The 24,482-nt window shown below is 42.1% G+C and overlaps 1 protein-coding gene across 1 annotated transcript in view; it reads left to right on the top strand.

Annotated features, from left to right (window-relative positions):
• B4GALT6 (beta-1,4-galactosyltransferase 6) overlaps positions 1-24,482 on the top strand; it is a 59,223-nt gene that overhangs the window by 21,558 nt on the left and 13,183 nt on the right. The window contains exons 2-5 of the mRNA XM_075270575.1: positions 8,977-9,093; positions 13,851-13,964; positions 17,557-17,678; positions 21,783-21,899. Of these exons, the coding sequence (XP_075126676.1) occupies positions 8,977-9,093; positions 13,851-13,964; positions 17,557-17,678; positions 21,783-21,899 (470 nt within the window). The remainder of the gene's footprint in view (positions 1-8,976; positions 9,094-13,850; positions 13,965-17,556; positions 17,679-21,782; positions 21,900-24,482) is intronic.

Here is a 24,482-nt window from a genome sequence, read left to right on the forward strand (position 1 = left end):
TCTATGTGGTTTTCCTTTCGAGAAAACCTGCATTTTTTTTTTTTTATTTGCTAAAGCTGACATGTCGAGCCTGTTCTGCATACATCATTGACAATGGTTGATAAGCTACAGGGAAATGTAGTGTTAGGTGTGTGACAAACCACAAGTGCTGGGCCATTGCGTAAACCTGAGATCACACAGATAAACTATAAGCCTTACACGGTCTATTGACTTATTGGTTCCATGGCCAAACCCTGACAAGTACAATGGATTAGTCAAAACTTGTTGCAAGCTCTGCCCATGCTGGATGTGTATGTAGATTGTGGATTTTCTGACGTTGAACATTTGCAGTACATCTGCCCGAAATGTACAACAGTGAAAAAAAAAATAAAAATCTGCAATTCCTGCAGATTTTTGCATAATTTTCAGTATTATGAAATTCTGCAGCATAAATCAATATGCTTAAACCCCATCCACATTGCTCCTTACTGTAAACCCTGCAGATTTGTCACCATAGAATTGCAGGTGATAGTTCGCCATTGTTTTACAGTCCTGTGTGGATGTACCCTTAGGGGGCAGTAGTATAGTTATGGATAAAAGAAGGTACCTACATGCATCTGTGACGCCATTCATTGTTCTTCTATGCAAAGGATATATATACGGCAAACAGAGGTACATTATTTACCACTTTGCATCCTTGCCGAGCCAGATATCATCTGTTATATACCAACTGTATTGCGGATTGCAAGGTGAGGTTATGGGGTCGGAACAGCTATGGCCAACTTTAGTCATATGGTGCACAACATGAGAGTTATAGTACAATCCCCAAAAGGCTAAAAACTTCTCGCTTTATTGTATCTGTAAGCAACTTTTTCTGGGATTATGTGTTTGCCTCGAGTGTATTTCATTGCACTTTGCATAAAGCCTGATTTGCATGTCTGTATCTGCACATCTACTATTCCTGCTTAATGCAATCCTCGCATAGTTTCGCTGTGCTACAAACATTTCTGCCATACAAGTATTCGATCCCGGGAAGGCGTCCAGCTACTCTAACCTGTCCCTGCATTGTGTAGATTGTGGATAAGAGCCTCAGCTGCTGCTCGGCATCTCCATTAATATTACATGCTATATTCTGGTAAATTATCAGGGTATGGGAAATTACCCCCTGGGGCTCTTGTCACTTCTTAATGGAGGTCCGTTGTGACATATACTACAGTACAAACCGTCTGGAATTTGCAACATAGGGCTCTGGCGTAAAGGAGTTGCTTTACCGTGACCTGCCCATGTGCCCTCTTATGGTGTATGTACATCATAGATGGATGTCTCCTGCTCTGTAAGACAAAACCACAAGTCTTTCTTTGATGCAGCCCATTTCTTTCTCTCTCTAGAGGAGTGCTCCTAAGTTATATGGAAGTTTCACTGATTTGAATGGGCACCATGTACGGCTTTATTTGCCCTTTGGTAGCTCTGCACACTGCTAGGTTTCCCCAAAAATGATGAGAGACTTCCCACAGGCAGACCCTTCTAACAAGTAGGGGTCGCCCAAAGCAGACACACAGGGGCAGTTGCTTGCAAGATTAAGATTTTATGTAGAACCTCAAAATTTGCACCAAGAAACACATCTTTAGACAACTGCCAGACAATCACTTTTACTAGGAGTTATACCACCAGTTCTGTATATACACATGCATGCTTGGAGTAGGGACCCCTGCGTACACTTTAGATGATCGGCGCCATTAATATATGTCCACCTAACTGTAGCGTGTACTTGTCCAAAGCACAACCACAGATCGGTTAGTCAAGGGAGGGAATTCTGGGCTCAGCACAGGTATGTTCTGGGCCAGGTAGTCATGTCCGTGTTATCGTTCCATAGTACCGCCTCATAGCGAGTACAATAGTGAAATTATTGAGACAATTGATCTTTATGGAAAGAATAGCAATAGTGCCATGTTATTCCAAGTTTTATTGTAAACCTGGAAGCAATATACAAACAGATGAAAGTCTGGTTTATCTGAAATGTCAATAATGGAGGTTGTAAAGAAATCAAGTGGAATAGCGCATTAAGCGGCGTGGTGAAGTGCCTGGAAATCCTCGGGCCCGAGTGCTCGGGTTGTTGAGCGTTGCTGTAATTATCTGTTCCATTACATGTCTGTGCAAGGAAGCTTCAGGGGCCCCTAGGTGTGTCACTGCTGTCTTGGGGCTTATCTTAAGCTGAGGTTGTGACACTGGCATTTTATTATTTGCCCATAGCTTTATTGCTTTCATCTTTTATTATTCTTGTGCTACCAACAGGAGCAATATTTATTTCTCTCACTGCTATATATTTGGATAAGTTTATAAAAGACAATGACATGAAAGGTGATATGCCGTCTAGATATTTCCTGGAGCCGAGGGCACCCAAGTGTCAGCCAATGTCTAATCCAGCCACTTCCTCCACTACCAGCCTGTTCTAAATCGGCTCATGTACCCCTTCTTGCTTAGGCTCCGTTCGGACTGCCACCATGGTTTTGATTATAATGGAAGTCACGACCATAGTGTCTGATCTCTCACACAATGGCGTCCAATATTTTGATGGGAAAAAATAGTACTCCATGCATGGATGGAGAGTTTCCCGGGGACTATGGCACACTATAGGGGCATTGCTGTTGTCTCCAGATGCATTCTGTACCAGATTATGGTAAAACCCAGAAATGAAATACAGTGACGTCTGGTTTTATGACGGCCTGTGTATGTACATTCATTATATACTACTGTCATACTGGAGCTGCATTTTGGTACCCTAGTAGGACAGTCAGCAGGTACGGATATAAGACTAGTTCATTCCACATTGACAAAACTTGCTGATGTCCCCCATTATATGAGTCTGTCACTCGAACCCTCTTCCTCCTCTTCTTGTGTTTTTATTTTTATTATTATTGTAAAATTAGTAATAAATGTACACCCATACCTTAATTAATAAAAACCTATACAATATAGTACTAGAATATAGTATTCATGCCAATAGTATATACTGGTTGCAATCTTTATGGCCGTAGTGACTATATATTTATATTGATATAGTTACATTTTGTTGCCTTTGTATCTACTATGTTTTTTTGTATTCTGTTTTTGCTGTTTTATACAAGAGATCTGAGGCTCTGGATCTTACATAGAGTATTACAGAGAGCCGTCTTTTTCTCTTAATGGAGGCCTCTGCATAGATAATAAGCTCTTTGTCTACTCTCTTACATTAGCAAATTCTTGAGAAATGAATGTATTCAGCCATTGACTTCCTGTCATATTTCCTCTGGTTGCTTGTTGGTTTACTCCTTTGGGAACATCGATGGGAATAGCAGATGATATTTAAGATAAAGTGGGTTGTGATGACGTCAGCACGTAGTGTGAGACAGGAAGTGTCTGAACAATGTTTTATTATACTACAATATATTATACTCGGCTATGGCCATGTTCTCCAAGCATTGGCTTAGCGTTCCAATCTCTAACATGTAGCTTCTGGTCACCAAGGGGAAGTCACAGCATTACGGAAATTTATTAGGTTCCTAAAACAGAATAGACTCACAATCATATTGTTATACATTGGCTTTGGAATATCATATTAAAGGGTTTGTGCCAAGTTGGCAGCCTATCTCCGGACCACACGCTAGGTGATAAAGCATGCTACTGTTATATGGAGGAATTGCACGTTGCTGGAGATGGAAAGTATAGAAAAGTGTGATGTCCTTTACGCTTTAATAGGGAACACAAGGCATGTCTTACCGATGTCAGAAGATCACTCCTTACGGATAGGGTTCTCCTTGTTTTCAAGAAGTTCTGTAACTCATGGCGGGTTGTACGGATCTTCAATGAATGATTACATACGCTGTAAATTGGTTGGCGTGGCTAAAAAGTATTGATTTGGAAAATGAGACTGTTGAAGTAAATGGCAGACGGCCAAGACACTGAAGAGCCTCCTAGTATTACAAGGCGCAGAAGCAGCCAGCATACATAGTCTGGTGTTTATTATTTTTATCGACTACTTTTTGGTCCTGGAAAACCGTGAATTGATAGAAAGGATAAATCACCGCCTATATCTTGTTGTGAGAGTAATATCTATCTTCTCATCTTACTATATCTGAAGGAAATTCTCTACCGTCTTGCTGTAATTTACTTTTCTTTGCAGTTTATATTCTAGTCTGTCCATGGCGCCATGTTCACTATAGTACCATATACAGCACACCACCTATAGCCAGACCCCAGGTAGTCAGTGCACCTCTACCTCTGTTATTGGCACCACACTTAACACTATGGCCATCCGTACTGCAGGGCACCTGTGGAGAGGTTTTCTTCTGTCTGACTCACCTGTATCATTAATGTATATGTATATTGGACACAAGAGCTGTTTGGTATATTGGGAAAGGTAAGAAGTATCGAGTTTCCTTGACACACACTAGGCTTGTATGTTTCTCCATATACTCGGATGGAATCGGTCACCTTGGGAGACATGTAATTGAGTTAGTTCTGTTTTTCTGGGACATATGCCAAGGTTTCCTGTTGCGAATAACAATAGTCTCGGAGGTACTATCTAATAGTAGTCAGGGGAGGTAAGGCTTGAGCTGAGCAGTAACTTTATTTATCGAGAGAATCCAGGAAGTGAAGCCATCGTGGAACTGCTGGTATGTCCAAGGAGATTAGAAACAAAGCCTATACGCTATCAAATCAGTAACTATCACTATCTGCAGACTTGACAGTAAACTTTACTTTATCTTTATTACCACATCGTACCATAAAGATGGCCAAACACTTCTTCAGCTGACCAGTTCTTCCATACATATGCGTGATCTGCTAATCAGAATGGTGGTCACTCTTCTGGTAGTGACTTGGCTCCATGAGGACAAAGGATTGGGCAGCTGAAATCCATCTGCCTGTTCCTTATCTTTCCTGACATCTGATACTGGGGAATAGTCCGGGAGCCCCCATACACATTAGATAGTGGTCTGACTGGTTTGCTCAGTAGACTTCTAGAGTGTATAGCGATAAGATATCTTATAGAAAAAAAAAAACAGGTCTTATGAGTTTATACATATACTTTTTAAGGTTTTTTTCCCCTGAAAACAACTGCAGTGCACATACCCGATTGGCACTGTAAGAGAGACTTCAGCTGTCCATGTACTGCATAGACAGCCATCTTTCTGAATGGTCATAGTATACAATAGTAGTAACTTTCCATTGCAGTGGCTGGCTGACTGTGGCTTCCATATGGTAAAAGGTTTTTTTAGGGTTTTTTTTTTGTGAGACAACTTCCTTAAAGGGCTTTTTTGGGCCCAAATGGAGTCTTCCACAGGATAGGTCATAGGTATGTGATCAGTGGGGCTCCGACACCAGGACCCAGCTCTCAGCTGCTGTTTTGGCAGTCTCCAGGTGTCGGGAGCTGTTCTATTGGACAGGGAGCGTGTGCTGCCTGCTCCCATTCAAGTATTATCCTCGTCCGCTGTATAGGGGTTGTTCCAGGGAATGCAGCACTGCTCCTATTACTTTAAAAGGCTTACAATGATTGTTAGAGAGAAAAGAAAAGCAAATATCAGGAGGATCTCGCTGACCTATGGTGTTCCTGTTTTGACACTTTCCCTGCTAGTCTCTTCTTTCTGATGGATCACCAATGGCAGACTGCATCAATGACACACATCAGACACCCCTGTCCATATTAACCTGCTGGGGCATAAAGATATAATGGAACAAGGTCTCCCATGTAGGACCCTATATATCAACAATGTGGGAGCAGCTCATACTATGACAAACGTGAGACATCCTTGTATTAGGTGGACGGCCATTCATGTGAATGGCCACCATAAATGCTACATTACTCCCATTAACAAAAATGCCTGGTTGCGGCCTTCCTTGGCAAAGTCAGCCATTTGCTGGGGATTGATGATCAGGTGATCACTGCAGCAGCCACTGTTCGATAGAGTATGTGTCTGATAAGAAAACCGGTGTATTATTCATAGAAAAGCCCCACGTGCAACTTTGCAAGAAATTTTTCTTGCATTGAATTAAAAAAGTAGAAAAGGAAAGCAGCAAATCATCTTAATTAAAAAAAAATAAAATATTTATGTCTGCAACTCTTATACAGACTTGTATGTTCCCATGGTTGCAGACAATGAAGTCTAAACCTGCAGTAGTATTGTCTTCCATTATTCCCTAAATTTTACTGATCCAACTTTAGTAGGCAAGCAAAAGAAGCAAATGGAAGGCAGTATGACCGCAATAGATTTGTTGTCTGTTACCATGGAAAAATATTGGCCTGTATAGGAGCTGTAGACTCAAAGCAAATAGTAATTGTTGCTGCAGTGGAATAATGAATTATTACTAATAAAGGTAATAATAACTATCACTAGTTCATGGCGCTATCGGGCTGCGTCACTGGAAATCTGGCACATTACCAGCACACGGCTATTGATGTGGATGGTGCTTTGCTTAGATTGTTGTATCGGATTTTCAGTAAGTGAAATCTCTGCGCTGTGTCAGGGTTTAAGTGCTTTTAGGTGTAATTTTCTCACATGTATCTGATCTCTAAGGAGATCACTTTGACTGCAACTCTCATATAGGTTTGTTCCTAGTTACATAAGTACACAAGACACAATAAAGGTTGTGAGGTCCTGTCATCTAATAGTTCAGCATCCTGTAACGTCCATGTTTGCCCATACTTACGGTAAATCATTCAATATCAGATCGTTGTGATTCGCAGACTGATGGTTACATCCTCCACCGCAGACTGATCGGGTATCCCTAGCCTATAGCGGGTCGCCTATTGACTACAGTGGTCCCTCAGGTTACAATATTAATTGTTGCCGGGATGACCATTATAAGTTAAAACCATTGTAACTCGAGACGATAATGGAAGAAATTGGGTCTGAAGACCCAAAATTTCACTAAAAAAAAATTTAAGATGAAAGAAACATAATCGGATAACTAATATAGAAAATCCTTACACACATAAGTCAGAAAGAGGTGCTGGAAGCTGTAAATCACTTTCTATGATAGTGACAGGAGCCTTAACCGGGTCCTTAATATATGCACCCAGAAAATAAGTAGGACTATTTTTCTCTGCATTTTTCGTGCAGAAACCACACGGACCCCATTATAGTCTATGGGGTCCACAGGTTTCCTTAGGTTGCCGGTTTTTAAAGTGGATAGATTTCTGTTCAGGGGATACCCGAATGTAGATGTGAACTGGGCCTCACCTGATGTGTGAAGGAGCAGCTCATCTGAGCACAGGTGAAGTACAAGACATGTAGTACTACACTACAGTATAGAGAGAGACTATCCAAAATACCCAGGGCTCCTCTATCACATCCAAAGTCCGACTTCTTCATAAAGCTAGTGACTGACTTCCTATGAAAGTAAATATGCAAGAAACTATGCATCTGATTAATTAGGCAAAATTGATAATTGTGTAATTTCTTTCTCATTCTGACTTTCACGCCACCCAAAATTGGTTCCACCTCCGACTCCACAGCCCTGGTTTTACCAGTGAAATGCTGATCTGCTGGAGCCTCCTGCCAAATATTGTATGTGGAGTTTGGTTTCAGCCTACAGTGGTCGATAAAAGATCATTGTAGGCTGAAAATACTGTACCCTGAGACCCGAGCAGTCATCAGTAAGGGACCGCTGTATGGACTGGTGACTGCTCTGCCCTACATAGAAGTTTAGTAACTTTGTAAATCACTTGCGTCACTTTTGTGGCTTTTTTAATTATGTGATTATGAACAGGAAGGTAAAATGAGAACCCTGCTGGATTCTTGTTACCAGAGACCAATGCTTTGTGGGAGGTGACACGTCAGACAGGGAAAGGCTACATACTGAGAAAATACTGCTGCATGTACACAGGGACCTTCAGTGACGTTTGCCACTGCAAATTGCTGCAGCTAAGAACACCTGAAATTGGGTGGGTTTTGCCTGCTGCCCACCTGCAGATTTCTTTGCATCCTCTCCCACGGTTTATAAGACAGGGACAATAAATATATGAGCAGATAACCCGACTGCAATAAGGAAATGCAGGCTTGTTTTTTCACAATTCTTAGACAATAGGAATTTCCTGCTAAGACTGTCTACACTTAACATGTTTAGAGAAAATCTTTATAGCACTGTAAAATTTAATGTACTTGTATTAGCAAATAAGTTAACTTTCCATTGTCTACGCATATGGTGATGTTCATGGGAAAACCCCTTTAAGGGTATGTTCACATGGTGGCATGATGGCCATCCAACTTGGATTCCCCTTCATACTTCATTAGTGGCAGAACTGAATCACTGCTTAAGTATATTGGAGCTGATCTGCAGTACCTGGTTCGGCCACTATACAAAGAACAGTGCTGTCTACTTCCTGCACCATTCTTTGTATATGAGCTGCTGAGTACAGCTGATCGGTGGGGGTGTAGGGTGTTGCATCACTACACTGACCTGGTATTGATAATCTATGCTTCTAATACAGCATCAATATTTTTAGCACAGAAAACCCCTATAAGGGAAATGAACACAACCCTCCCCCATATTAACAATAAATGTGTGTGATAGCTGCATCTGACATATATTGTGTGTAGTAATCCCTATAGCTATGTTTTTACTTGAGTGTCGTCGCTGCTGATGGTCACATTAGGGTTACTAGGAAATTGGGTGTTAATTTATAATCCAGGATGGACTGGGTGAATAAGTAACTCTAAAACATGTATGTTTACATGTCTTCCCTTTTAATAGGAATGCTTTATCTTGTGTCGTGGAATTACTGGGAATATGATGTAATGTAGAAAGCCGTCTACAGCAATGTGTAATAAATGGGTTAAATATATAATATATGATCTATATGATCTATTTTCTAGTAATGTTATGTATCCGGCATGATCAGTGGCTTCACAACTCACACAATCACAATATCAGTCTATTTTCTATGCACTTTCTTAGAGTTTTAGCATTTCTTCCTATTAGTACATGTAAATAATTCAGTTTTACTTTATTTTTTTTTAGCCAACACCTACCTCTTTATGGTGCAAGCGCAAGGCATAATGCTAAGAGACAACGTTCGAACCATTGGACACATTATTAGACAGTATACCAATAAGAACAGTACGCTGAATGGAACAGGTAAGACTTTCATTTCCTTTTTTTTTGTTATTTGAGGCTCGCTAGTCTCAGATCCTGTAAATCCAGGTGTGAATGCAGTTAGAAGGGATTTCCTATGACCTACATAGGATCCTGACGGAATGATGATGCCAGTGTGAAAAGTCTTGCGCTATATTCACACGACCGCGCGCTTGGCCATGAAGTGTTTTGCGTTGTTTTTTTCCCATGGCCCAGTGTAGACAGATTCCTCATAGAGAGGATTATTTTGAGGGATTCGTACAAATGGCCCGGGAAACGGTAGGTTCCATTTTTCAATGGATCGGCCATTAAAACAATGTTGTGTGAAGAGGCCCATTAATTTGGGGTGGGGGTGTGTGTGCAGACCAGTAATACAATGGCTAGCACACGGCTGGACCACCCTGTCGCCTGAATAAGCACTTATTGTGTGTTGTGTTGCAGACGTGGTCACAAGGTCCCTGCAGTCCTCATGTGTATCACCATGGACTATGACCTTGATGAGGCCAGCATCAACCTGTACATGTAGGGGTTACAGGGACCTTCCGTCCTACCTTTTTTCCATGTATTGATTGATTTTACTGTTCATTATCTTATGTGCCAGTACTTCATGTCACATGCTATGACTTAATTTAAGAGGGTTGGCCTGAAAACGTGACACCTTATCATGGCTGGTGCGCCCTTGTATTACTATACAAAGTTTGGGCTTTGTAGAGGTCTTTAAGTACATTATAGTCTGGTTCCTGTGGATCATGAGGATCTTAATAAAAGCCAATGTTCTTCATATTTCCTCTTTTATTGTTTGAGTGCATATAATGAACTTTTACCCACCATTTTCACTTCCTTTTTATATATCCCATAGATAACTCAGCATTTTATATTTAGATTTTTTTAAAAAAGCCTCCCATTGATTTCAACGGGTTCTGCTAGCTTTTTTCCACTAGCAGAATTTTCTACTAGCGGAAAATTCCACTAGTGGAAAAAAAAGCTAGCAGAACCCATTGAAATCAATGGGAGGCTTTTTTTTCAGTGTGGAAAATTCCACACCAAATTCCTTCTTGTCAAGGGTTCATGAAACAATCTAAAGTGTGTTTGGCCCCATTTACTTCGGCAGGTCTTCTTGCAGTTAATCAGACTTGGATGACAGTTGTCTGAATGGAGGCCTAATTTTTTTGTATTACTATGAGCATTTTAAAGTGATCCTGAGATAAAGCTGTGTGTGTCCAGAGTAATCTCGAGAGGGTGCAGAAAACGTACCACAGTGACCTAAGGCTTTCTGTATAGTGTCCCAGTACAGTACTCCAATTATATAGGAAGGGTCATCTCATGCAGACAACTCCTATATGTGCCATAGCGAGGGAATGTCCCGGCAAAGACTCTCACTGTGGCCAGTCTGGCTGCCCGTGTACAGGGGGACTGCTGTCAATTTTATGTCTTGGTGTAATGATACATTTCCACTGTACTGGTGGCCGTGTCGGGAATATATGGCCACACAGCAAGCACTTACATAACTGTTGTCGATGTGGGTTTCAAACTTATGATACAAAATGAGACATCACCTTTTAAGCTTTCACTGTTGACGGCAGTCATGTACAGGGAATGTGGAAGGAACAATAGGAATTTCTTCTGTAGTATCTTCTGATGCGTTTTATTTCCGGATGAGTAATACGATGTGAGTCACGGTTAGAGGTGTTCCCCTCCCTTTAGGGTGAATTTTTTTTTGGCTATGTGCCTTCTCACAAACCTACATCCGGTGTGTGAATATTCACCTGCTGGCCTGTCTCAGGAGTAGGAGAAGAGTGCTGTGCCACACATCGCTCTATAACCTTTTCAGTTACGGTATATGCTAAAACTTCTGACATGCTGTAGAAGGTTTGAGGTAAAATAAAGCGCTTGAATGAGCGCGGTCTCTGCTTGCTATCTGAAGACTGGTGCTTAGACTCTGTGTGAACCATCTTCATATAGACAGGGCTAGACAGAGTGCTTCCACTGCGCGTGAACGCCAAGACTCCCACCCATCAAAATTTCGGACAATAAGGGGCTTTATTTGTGGCCCCCTCAGAGTTATTCTTCGCACTCCTGTCTATATTATCTGAGTGGCATAAAGAGCGGTGCTACCGCACTTGGCACCCTGCTGTATGAGCCAGAAAGCCCCATTGGTTATATTGTTATGTTTACTTATAAGGCCCGGTTCACATCTGCGTTTGGTATTCTGTTTGGGAAGTCCGCTTGAGAACCCCCCCCCCCTGAACGTAATATTTAAAGCATCAAAAAGCAGTGAGCAATGAAAGCGCACGGACCCCATAGACCATAATGGGGTCCGAGTTTTTTCCGCGCAGTGTCCGCACGAGTCATGTGGAGAGAAAAGTAGTTCTTCAAGTACTTTTCTCTCCTCATGAGTAGTCCGGAAAACACACGGACCCCATGTGGTTTCATTGCTCACCACTTTTTAATGCGTTTGGTATTCCGTTAGGGGGTCCCCAAGCGGACTCCCCGAACAGAATACTGAACGCAGATGTCAACCAGGCCTAAGATAGTCTATTTTCTACATCGATGTTTCATTCACTGACTTGTTCACATGGAAGAATTCGGTCAATTTTCTACTGACGGAATCTCAGCAGATTTCAGGTGGAATTTGTAACTGGCTTTGAGACAGAATCTGCCTCGAAATCGTCTCAAAATTCTTCAATGTGGACATGTCTGATAATTTTTTACCCTTTGTTATATTAGTCATTTATTTTTACAGTTAAAAAGTTTTCTGGAGCACTAAAAAATAACTATAACTCCTGGAATATTTAACAGAACCTTGAAATAAGTAATCTAACTAGAATGCATAATAAGGACCGTGTTTAACCCATACTGTGCCTGATGATTAAAAACATCTCTGCCTAAATGACCTCCCTTCATTTTACCAGTAGGACCCCTTTAGTTGGATACATACACACAATATATATTATTGGAAAGCCCATAGAGGGCTGTAAGGAGACTCAGCTATCCTTTTATGCCCTTTATGTTGTTTGTAGATGACTAGCGTATCGTGCCAGTATCTTAGGATATTGTTTGTAATAAAATTCTCTGACCTAGTAAAATTCCAACCAGACTACTGTTTTTAAAGGGACTTTGCAGAAGGAATAAAAATATGTTCCCTGCCCAGGTTTCTGCTGGTTTCTACTTCCTGTTTCCCTGATAACATACAGGAAATGCCTGAAAAGCCAAAAAGCGCTGGCATTTTACTGGTATTTTCTCTGTGCTGTGGGGTCTTAGGGTTTGTTCACACTGGGTTTTTTGCAGGCTGATTGAGGCGGAATCCACCTCAAAAATGCCTCCCAATCATTTCAATTGGAGTCAGTAGAAGTTTTTTTTGTTCCAGTTGACTTTTTTGAGCTAGATGGGGGAAAAAAGCGACATGATCTTTTTTCAGGCAGATTCCACCTTGAAAAACCCATCGAAATCAATGAGGGGCGGAAAAAACACAATACCGTTTTTGACGCAGGTTGTGGTGCTTTTTTTTTTTTTACACTGGTTTTGCAGAAATAGCATCAAAACCAATAGCTTTTCTTTAAAGAGACTTTTCCAGGTCCATACAGTGTGCTGGAGAAAAAAAATTATTCCTGAAGCAGATTTTTTCAGTTTACAAAAAACTCAGTGTGAACATACCCTTATGGGAGCCTTGGGGAATTGCTGAGGTGACCATCAGTCCTTTTAATTATTTTTTTTAACCCATTCTGAGCCTTTTCTTTCCCCCTGAACATGTCATTTTTAAGAATTTTTCCCTATAATTTGAGGACCCCAGGGCTGAGGGTGGTCTCTGCTTCTGTCTACAGTAAAGTTAGGGCCAGCCATGGAGGAATGCCAACAATAATGGCTTTCGCAGCAGTGTGTTGTTTTTTCTCACCTCACTGTCATATATCTGGGAGCTGCACGTTCTCTCATTGCTGACTGAACTTTGAGACTGTTAATCTCCATTGGCCTCATACATGTGTGATACTCAATAACTTATCACATGTTGCCTCATTTTTAATGACTTTGATAAAAAATTATGTTACTATCAATGACCTATACAGAACTCGTGAAAAGTGACCCACAGTCACCCTGTGGACTTTGTCATGTTTTATAGCGGAATAACATTGAATCATAGTGGTTTTTAAAAGGTATGTCAACCTTTGTCATGGAAAAACTTATTTTTAGATACGCTGGAAATTATTGGGTGTAACTGGCGAAGCAAACACTGTCTGCCCTCCTACCCCCTCCTCAGTGCTGACCCAATAGAAGAGAGTTGGAGGGCCGCATTCAGCCCTTGAGTCCTCAGCCTGGCCTGCCTATCTGTATACTGTATATACCTCTCCATGTATGTGCTTTTCTGTTCTGCATACATACACTCTTTCTTCAGATTTTAAACCTTTTTGTAGCTTTGAGGCCCTTTCGCCACCTGTACCGACTCTTTGCATCCTTTGATAGGCGCCGCTCCGCTGATTCCTGCACAGTTGGAGATATTTCTTAGCCTTCACCATTCCCAAGCAAAGATTTCAGCACAGTTATGCTCTTTACTGTCAAGTAGCCGGTCCTAGGAGAATAAGTTTAACCCATTGGGCCATGTTGTATTATACCTACAGCTTTATTGCTATTTACCGTACTCTTGTGTGTGAGTGCAATATTACACATGCCGCTGCACTCACTTGTACGGTGAAGAGGGTTTGGGTGGAGTGACATGCTAGTGATGATTATTTTATTAGGCTAACATGAATCTGTTTTTCCTTCCACAGATTATCCAGATGGTACAAACTCTACAGACTTCACTGCACAGTCAACCATGTATCTGCCGGAAAACTTCACAATCTCTCCAAACCTTCCGTGCCCAGAGAAGCTGCCTTTTATGCGTAAGTATTTTATTCTGAACTAAGGTTTGGTTGCGCATTCTAACTATTCAAGTCTCAAAAAATCCTAAAAAGTTGCAAAAGACTATAGTTGACCAAACAATCCCAGGAACCAGTTGCCGCCTTGCTCAAGTTGTTTGTTAAGCTGGGCACCAAGAAAAGAGGCGGCTTTTCTAAGGTGCTGCAGAAGCGCTATAAGCCTCTTCCAACCAGAACAGGGAAGGACCCAAACCCCCACCAAATAATAAAGGAAGAGTCAACAAAGTCACATGATATGGGTTGTACATAATGGCTTGTATACTGTTACATTCTATGAAAGTTCTTATTTCACGGGTGGCACAAAGATGACATCTGTGTTGTCCGATCACGGCCCGGCGACACGCACATGGTTGTGTGCATGGCACCTAAACATGGGGCTACAGTACCAACATACTCATGTGGCACCCAATACAGCGCCAGTTTTTTTTCTGTGGGGCTCTCTTTGGTGCTGCAGCCTAGAACTAGCTCCACATTTATTCATGGGCTTTTAACGTTGTCCTGAAAAGTCATTTACCGTATTTTTCAGACTATAAGACGCACTGGACTATAAGACGCACCTAGGTTTTAGAGGAGGAAAATAGGGGAAAAAAATTTTGAAGCAAAAAATGGTAAAATATTTAATATATGGGAGTTGTAGTTTTGCAACAGCTGCAAGGCCACATTGACAGGTGACCCTGCAGCTGTACGGGGACGCATAGAGTGTTTTTTTTTTTTTTGTGGGGCCAGAAGTACTTTTTAGTTATACCATTTTGGGGAATATCTATTGCTTAGATCACCTTGTATTGAAAAAAAACCCGGTGGTTTATGATATATGATTATTTACATATATATATATATATATATATATATATTCATATTCTAGGGACAGGAGGTGATTTAGAACTTTTATTTATTTCATATTTTTAAAGCTTTTTTTTTTTTTTTACTATTTTATTCCCCCCCGGGGGCTTGAACCTGCGGTCACTTGATTGCAAGTCCCATAGATGGCAATACAACTGTATTGCCGTCTATGGGACATTCTGTATATTAGTATTACGGCTGGTCATAGACCTAGCCACAATACTAATATATAGCAGTGACAGGCCCGGGAGCCTCATTAGGCTCCCGGCTGTCACCCGAACAGGTCGGCTCTTGCGATATCGCCGCGCAGGAGCCGGCCTGCAACTTCACAGGTACGGGGCCGGTGGGGACCGGCCCCGGGGGAGAAGGGGCCACCGATACTGACCCGGCATCCGCTGTACTAGAGAGGCGGATGCCGGTGAGGGATAGACGCCGGGGCCTGAGACATCGCTGCGCTCCTCTGCCCTGCATGAAGCCAGCAGCGGGAGGAGTGATGCTATTCCGCTCCTCCGTCCCCCCGCCGCTGGCTTCATGCAGGGCAGAGGAGCTCAGCGATGTCTCAGGCCCCGGCGTCTATCCCTCACCGGCATCCGCCTCTCTAGTACAGCGGATGCCGGGTCAGTATCGGTGGCCCCTTCTCCCCCGGGGCCGGTCCCCACCTGTGAAGTTGCAGGCCGGCAACGGTAAATGTTTTTTATTTAGTTATTACATTTTTAATAGTTTATGTACAGAACATATCTCATCCATAATAATAATAATAATCTTTATTTATATAGCACCAACATATTCCATAGCACTTTACAAATCAGAGGACACATGAACAGACAATATGACACACTACAATGTGACAAAGAAATAAATATATATCAAACAATAGGAGAGTGATGACCCTGCTCACAAGAGCTTACATTCTATCTAACTATATAGCTATATAACCAAATATAATATATTCTTCTTCAAGGGCTATAAAAGTTAATGCAATAAAAGACAGTTTCATCTTTCTTTTTTTTTTCCCCTTTCCTTCGGGAGCGGCATTCTAAGCTCTTCTGCTATGGTGGTGGTATTTCCGCGTATGCACAATGCCTCACCTACTTTACGTTTAATGACCCTTTCAGGAAACAGTTATCCATAATGGAGCTGTGGGGTTTTTTGTGTAATAAACCAGTTTTGGTGTTTTGTGGGCTTTTTTTTTTTTTTTTTTTTATACTTTTTAAGGTTTCTCATTTTTTGGGGGACAAGTTTACTTCCTATTTTCTGATACCAGCAAACTTATCTGGTTAAGGGGAATCTGTTGGTGTATTTTTAGTCCCCATCCCCCCCCCCCCCCCCAATCCTCCATCCCCAAACAAGCACCAGCAGCTTCTGCATCATGTTCTACACTTTATAGTCCAGTATGCAAAATATACCTGAACTAGTCACGCTGGAGCAGACATTTCTGCTTGTTAGTCAGGCTGCCTGGCCAGTTATTTCGGTACTATATCGTGCCTATGAGGAGTGATTGACAAGTGTCGCTATGTCAGCCGGTCTCATCCTCTCTGTGTCTGACATTTTGTGCAGTTACAGCCACCTAGGCCCAAAGTCCTCCTGCTACAGTTAGTGTGCATGTACGGCCAACTGCGATTTGCAGGGTGGCATGCAGGCACAGAAAAATCCAGGAGGCCATAACTATGCCTGTACCAGATTTTAGGCACAGCTAGGAAGATAGGAGGGTACATTTGTCAATAACACAAAAATAACAGCCCAGACAGCATGACTAGCCAGCTGAAGCGATGCCCATGGTGACTAGTTTGGGTATATTTGCACCCATAGAAATCAATGGGATCTGGTTTTTACGCGCTCATTCTGAACGAGTTTTATGTTCAGAGTGAGCGGAGCGTAACTCAGTGTGCAGGCTCCCTTTCAGTGTTTTGTGGGTGTAAAATGGGTGTTTTCTTATCGTGTGCAGCTCCATGTGTAGTCTAAAATAAACGGCAACTACACCCAAGAATGGGTGAGACTCATCCGAGACTAAATTAGTGCATGCCATGATACTATAAAGATGTCAACAGTGTCCATGTGAATAGGCCTTTACATAGTCTGCTGCCTCCCCATTTTTATGACCTAAATGCTGTGGATGTGCATGCTCTGCTCGCTGGGGAGCACAGGGTAGAGATTGCTTTTCCCTGCCCATCCCCAGAGGCAAAGATTAGCATTAAAAAAACAAAAAATAATAATTTTTTCTTGTGCCAAAACACTGTTTTACAATGCATTATTGTAAAACAATTGTTAACAGCCTTCATGACTTTTGGTATGAAAATTATTCATGAGAATAGTATGGGCTGGAGTGAATGCCCTGTTCTTTGTGCATGCAAGCTTGTATTCAGACTGTCCTATTAATAATCCATGTCTTCTCATAAATATCACAATAGACTAAGGAACTATAAATTTCCCGCAACTTCTTTTACCTCATACCAATAAACATAGAGCATAGACACACCTAGGCCAATTACAATATTGTGAAATCTGGGGGCAACGCGATGGCTCAGTGGTTAGCATACCTAGTTTGAATGTTCTCCCCGTATTTGCGTGGATTTCCTCCCATTCTACAAAGACATACTGATAAGGAAAAAATATAAATGTGCATTGTGATCTCTATATGGGGCTCACAATCTACATAAAAAAAAAACAAACCTATTGTGAAATCTGGATTATTAATTGTAATTTTTCCTAACTGCAGGTGGACCTATTGATATCAATATGAGCGAGATCACGTTAGAAGAAATTCACCAGCAATTTTCTGACCTGGATATTGGGCCTGGTGGGCACTGGAAACCTACAGACTGCACGCCTCGCTGGAAGGTGAGATGACGTGAGGGTGCTGACTAACTAGATGTCTGCAGCCATACAAGTGGCAGATGAGCAAAATTATGGTGAAAAGTGATGTCCAAGTGCCTGTCGAAATTCCTACCTATCCAGTGGTTAAAAGTAGGAGTCACTTTACATTTTACATGCAGTGGAAAAATCCCCACAGATTTGGAAGCAAGATACATATTCTCCTTTTGTTCTATATATTATAGCTTTGCTGCTCGACATGGTTTTACACTGAATTTACTAAAGGGACTAAGATAAATTTACCTTGTCTCTGGTAATCTCTTCTGTCTCACAGACACATATTAGTTCTGTACAGGGAGAGGGCATGAAAAAAGGGTATCGCCTGTGGTACAGACGAATATCACCATTCCCAACGCAGTGTGGTGACTGACAGTACTACATCAGAGCTTCCCAAAATCACCCACCAGATACATTTTCTATAGCTGCTATCCAAGTGTGCTGTGGCCGCTTTATGGTGCACATCATGGTTAAAATATTTATCAAAAGGATGACACCAAATTCTTAATTTAAGAAATGTATTTAGTAATGCAATATACATATATTTAGGAGTAATGATACATGGGACTGGTAGGAGCAGTCAGTTTCCAGTTATAGTCTTATCTCTGATCAGGCCTATGTACTAGTATTTTGGTTACACCCACATAACCATATTATGTGCTCATCCCAGTCTCGCTGCTTATTATGCTCTCCCTTCAACTCCTTGATATGTGATTTGACTAGTTTTTATTAGTACTTAAACTCGATACACAAGGTTTGACTGGCTTATATCAGTACTTACAATTGTCTCGGCACACCTGAGCACTCCCATTGTTGTCTCCTTTTTCTTGATCACCTTTTGCAGGAGTTATCTAACTTGTCCTGGAAAGTGTCTGTTTTGTACTGATTCACCTGAAACTGAAGTTTGGGGGTAAACAATGTATTTGTAAACTAAGAGCTGACCTCTCGACCTTTCATCACCTTCACCAACTCCAGTTTGTTGCTTCCTTCAATAGGTGCTGCTCCATTGATTCTGGAGCAGTTAGAATTTCTCTAGACCAAACCATTAGTTAATAATAATAATACATTTTATTTAGTTTCAGCGTAATCATGCTGTCTGTCAGGTAGGTGGAGTCAGGTGGGAGCAGATAGTCTAGGACCACCCACCTGACAGTAGAAAGTATAATTGTGCTGAAAGTAAGAGCAGTGATTGCAACGGAATTGTGGGGCTAAAGAGGAAATTCCAAATGCACCTTAGAGATGAGCGAGTACTGTTCGGATCAGCCGATCCGAACAGCACGCTCGCATAGAAATGAATGGACGTAGCCGGCACGCGGGGGGTTAAGCGGCCGGCCGCCGTCAAAGCGGAAGTACCAGGTGCATCCATTCATTTCTATGGAGCGTGCTGTTCGTATCGGCTGATCCGAACAGTACTCGCTCATCTCCTCCGGAATCAGTGGTGCGGCTTCTATTAAAGAGTTAAGAGTTGGTAGAAGTGGTGAAAGGTCCTCTTTAACTGAGCTTACCCACTTGTATTCTACTAAGCTTGAAACATTACATCTAAAGTAGAAGTAGTACATAGAAATAACTTTACAGAAGTGGGCCTTCAGTATGAGCTGCTTTACAAAACTTATCCAGGCTAGCACTTACCACTAGAGATGAGCGAGTACTATTCGAAACGGCCGTTTCGAATAGCACGCACCCATAGGAATGAATGGACGCAGCCGACACGCAGGGGGTTAAGCGGCCGGCCGCTGGCAAAGTCTGCATGCCGGCCGCTTCCATTCATTCCTATGGGTGCGTGCTATTCCAAACGGCCGTTTCGAATAGTACTCGCTAATCTCTACTTACCACTCAATGCCCACCTTGATCTTCCAATGGGCCAAATATGCAAAATCCACCATAACCAGTATCACATGGCGGTGCCATCTGCTTACATCTATAGACATTACACACTTTCATTTGGAATGAAATTTGTTTTGCTCATCATTTCATTTAAAGATTTCAAAAGTAGTAATAAAAGTGGCACATATAGTATATAATGACTGACTATGGTCTATACGATGAGCCCATATCACAGGCTCATGGGCATATAGGCTGGTTTGGCGATCTTGTCTTTGCTTGTCCTTGCACTGCACATTTCATGAGCACAAATTGCCTTTACACAATTTACCGTTGATCTGTCATATTCCTCTCTAATAATCCAGGGAAGGTTTTAGTATAAGCATTTGATCCGTCTTTGCTTTAATCTGATTTTTGATGTCACAGTCATGGTCATAAAATGGATTATTTAAATGCAGATCTGTGTTTTGTGGCTTTTACTGCTAATGTTTAATGAATATTACGTTGCAGTTTTGGCTGCAGAAATAAAACTAGTCATTTTTTATCCTGCACACTTTGGCTGTTAATCTTGGTTCTTTCAGGCAATAGTCCCTATTAATACTCATTGAGGCAGATTTATTAAAAAGGTGTTGAAGCAAAACTGCCTTAGGTACCCATAGCAGACAAGACTGTTTTAATAAATCTGCCCCATTGAATACTGAAGAAAAAAAATTCCCCCAAAATGGCGGTGGCGGTAATTTGTGAAACTGTTGAAAAGAAAAATGAACTTTGGTGCCCATAGTAACCATCACAGCACACGGTAAATGAAAGCTGTACTATGAATAGAGTTGTGAAAGGTAACTCTGGAACGTGCAGAACAGGTTATGTGGAAATGGGTTCATCACAGCTGCTGGATCACCGCCCTTGGGACGTCACAATGAGACAGTAAGAACCAAAGAAAAGAAGATCTGCGCTTACCCAGATTCCTGTAAAAAAAAAAACAAAAAAACAAACAAAACCGCCTTTATTCTTTTCAACACACAACGCATTTCAGAGCCAACTTGCTCCTTTTTTAAGTGTAAATTTGGTGATACTCAACCAAATTTACACTTGAAAAGGGAGCATTGCAGCCCCAAAACATGTTGTGTGTTGGAAAGAATAAAGGAATTTCTTTACATGAATCTGGGTAAGCGTGGATCTTCTTCTCCATTGGTTGGAATTGGTCCTTACTGTAACGTTTACAGTGAGTCTGGTCACTTGCAATGGGAACAGCCAAATATATAGCGGTATATATGAGATGGTCTACATTAAAGTCTGCTAAATCCTGTGATTTCTGTAAGGAATAGACATCAGTGTAATGTGTATTGGATCAGCTGGTAGTCTCATGACCTCTTCCATTGAGTAAAAGAGTAATCTGTCATGTTGGAGATAAGGCTGTATTCACATCTGCGTTGTGGCCTCTGTTGATAAAGGAAGACAGAATACTCTGCTGAATCTGTTGCAAAGCACACACCAGCGGCACCTGACAACCCCTGTTGACTCCTAATGACTTATAATGAGGTTCATGAGGTTTTTGCCAAGGTGTTCACTGAGATAAACCTGCATGGTCAGCTGGTTAGAGCATGCCGACTTATAATTGTATATGTATGGATGGATGTGCGTTTGGTTTTGAATGAGGAAAGAACGTTGCTAAAGTTGAAAATGGAAACTTTAAAGGGATAGTGGAGTATGTACAATCCACTGAAAAAGTCATCACCATAAGTCACGTCATTGAAATGCAAGCCTGATGTTGGAGCAGTCGTCCAGGCCCAAGTGGTATATGGTGGAGGCTGCACATGTACAACATACTGATATAACATATATCACCTACTTGCACACCTATAATTCATGTTGGTGGGGGTGTACACTTAGTATTCCAAATGCACATAGGTAAGGTGCAGGTCACACAATGCTGAATTACAGCCTATTGATGATGCAGCTGCCCAGCACCTAGATACTGACACCCCTCGAGTACCAGCACCCCATATTCCTCTCACCAAAATATCAGGGCCTGGCTGCATCCTGGAATTTTGATTTAATAACCTTGAGGTATTAGTTGATGTTTTTTCCCCAAAAAATACGCCGTACTGCAGGTAACAGGGCCAGTAAGTAAGACCAGTAGTAAGGGACAGTCCTTTTTTTTGTCTTTTGTTTCATTCATATAGCAGTCTGTTATATACTTGAAGTAAATCCACAAATAACCTTCTTACACTTGTACCTTTTTACTTGTCGCAGGTGGCAATCCTTATTCCATTCCGAAATCGCCATGAGCACCTGCCGATCTTCTTCAGGCATCTAATCCCTATGCTCCAGAGGCAGCACTTAGAGTTCTCCTTCTATGTCATTGAGCAGGTAAGCTCCTCGAATGGTCGCATTCTCTGCTGAGCTTTTTAACCCCGTAGTTCACATTTTAGATCTATGCACTGGAATATATACAAAGCTAGTTATACTTTTTGTATCCTGTAAAAGTCTTGTACGGAAAGTGAAATGACCTGGAGATACCTCTGTCCTAGTGTGCAAGCATTGTGCAGGTAGGATTCCAAAATGCATCTGCTTATTCAGCTCGGCCTGGGATTCCTCCAGGATAGAAGCTGAATGAACCAGTCTATGGTGAAGTTCTGCTGTCTTCACATTGGTTGTGTGTGAGGTCCTAGGATCACATCCTGGAGGCGTGCTTATACATTACACAGTGCTGGTTATCTTCAAGAAACATGTACATAAGATATAACTTTATAGTACTGTTTCAGGGGTTTCAATATATTTAGGTGACTACTTATCCCCATTAGTTTTCTCATTTGTTGTGAACTCTGCACTGACATCTAGCTTATAGATGTAGAGCAGTCTTTCTCAAAGTGGGCGATAACGCCACCTTGTGGGCGCTGGAGGCCTATAGGGGGGCAGTAAAGGGCACAGAGAAGATTGGGGGCGTTGAAGCGGTTTAGGGGGGGGCGATGGCTAATTTAAAGGGGTGGTATCATAACAATGATTCTATTTATACTGCTTGTTAATGTGGATTTAAAGAGGACCTTTCACCACTTTTGGGCACATGCAGTGTTATATACTGCCAGAAAGCCGACAGTGCGCTGATTTCAGCGCACTGTCGGCTTTCCCGATCTGTGCCCGGTGTAAAGAGCTTACGGTGCCGGTACCGTAGTGCTCTATGGTCAGAAGGGCGTTTCTGACCATTAGCCAGAGACGTCCTTCTGCCTCGTGGCGCCTATCGCGCTGTGCTGTGGAGCGGGGAGGAACGCCCCCTCCCGCACCTGATAATGCTCGTCTGTGGACGAGTTGTGTGAGCAGAGGGAGGGGGCGTTCCTCCCCGCTCCACAGCACAGCGCGATTGGCGCCGCGAGGCAGAAGGACATCTCTGGCTAATGGTCAGAAACGCCCTTCTGACCATAGAGCACTACGGTACCGGCACCGTAAGCTCTTCACACCGGGCACAGATCGGGAAAGCCGACAGTGCGCTGAAATCAGCGCACTGTTGGCTTTCTGGCAGTATATAACACTGCATGTGCCCAAAAGTGGTGAAAGGTCCTCTTTAAGACTTTTCCTAAATACACTGTCTCAGCAAAACTGCTTTGTTTGTCCACTATCTTACTTTATTCACTTCATTATGGACACTAGCCCCTGGCTCCCTGCTCATTGCTGAGGGAGCCACATGACGTAGCTCCCTGCTGTGTGGGGGGAGAGAGGGGGGGCTGAGTGTACGGAGCCAGCCTGTGTCTGCACCACACATACACATCACCTAGCTCCCTGCTGTGAGATAGAGGGGGGGGGTTGTGGAATAAGTGCTGCTTTCTTATATAAAGCAGTCTAAATCCTACTGGGCTAAAGGACCTGGTCTCTCTGTTCACTAGGATAAAGCTTTATTATATAGAGCAGGCTGCTAGTGGGCAGAGGAGCCAGGTCCTTTAGGAAACTCCGTACAAGGTAAATCCAAGTCTACAGGACCTTTTGATGACATCACAGGCCCTTCAGTCATCCCATAGGATCATGCTATGTGGTGGGCGGAGCTACACGCTAATTTGGGGACGGGGCTAATTGACGCGAGCAAACAGGAAGAAAGAAGATTTTTAGGCAGCTTAGAAGGCAGATCAAGCTTCATGAGACTACCCCTTTAAAATTGTTTTTTGCTTTTAACACAAACTTTACCGCTCCTTTACGCTTAACGCGCGTTTCCTCGTGTAACGCCATCTAGGGGACTAGACAGTAACTATTTCCTGTCCAAAAGTTGTCAAACTGTACCATAGATGGCGGTAAGCTCCAATATTAACATAATGACTGCGATTGTGATTCTTAAGATGTAGTAAAGTAAAAAAATTGGGGGGGGGGGGGGTGCTAGAAAATAAATAGACAAAATAAGTTTGAGAACCTCTGATGTAGAGGAATATTGGGCTAGCTTTATAAAACTGTCTCAAACAAAATTGTCTTTGCTACCCCAATTGTATCCAATCCCAAAACAACTTTGTATAGTAGAATATAAAAATAAGGTGTGCCATGCTTTATGGTTACGGGCGATCCGGAGCTAAGAACATGTTAAATATGTCAGCAACTACGGGGAACAAAATCATAAACTGCCAATGAGAAAAAGACGACTTTTATTGCCAGATATGTACTGTAGAGAATGAGTCAGTCACTTTAACATTCTAGTTAGAAAGTTTTTGGCAAGTGTGAATAAGGACTCAACAAGGCAAGGATTACTGATCAGGAGCTTTAGGATTTGTGGTCAGTGTTGTACTAGGATTAGTATATATGTGGTTAAGCTTTTGTTCTGATTGCCTTGGTGTGAAGTAAATCTGGTCACACATGTAGACAAAAGGCGGAACAGAATCTAAATCCATGCATTGGCATTTGTTTGCCAGGAATAACATGCTGAATTGCTATCCTTAGGGTAGGTTATGAGTATCTGATCTATGTAGTTGAGTGGCACTT

This window comes from Leptodactylus fuscus, chromosome 4 (assembly GCF_031893055.1).
Source record: "Leptodactylus fuscus isolate aLepFus1 chromosome 4, aLepFus1.hap2, whole genome shotgun sequence".
In the NCBI taxonomy this organism is placed as follows: domain Eukaryota; kingdom Metazoa; phylum Chordata; class Amphibia; order Anura; family Leptodactylidae; genus Leptodactylus; species Leptodactylus fuscus.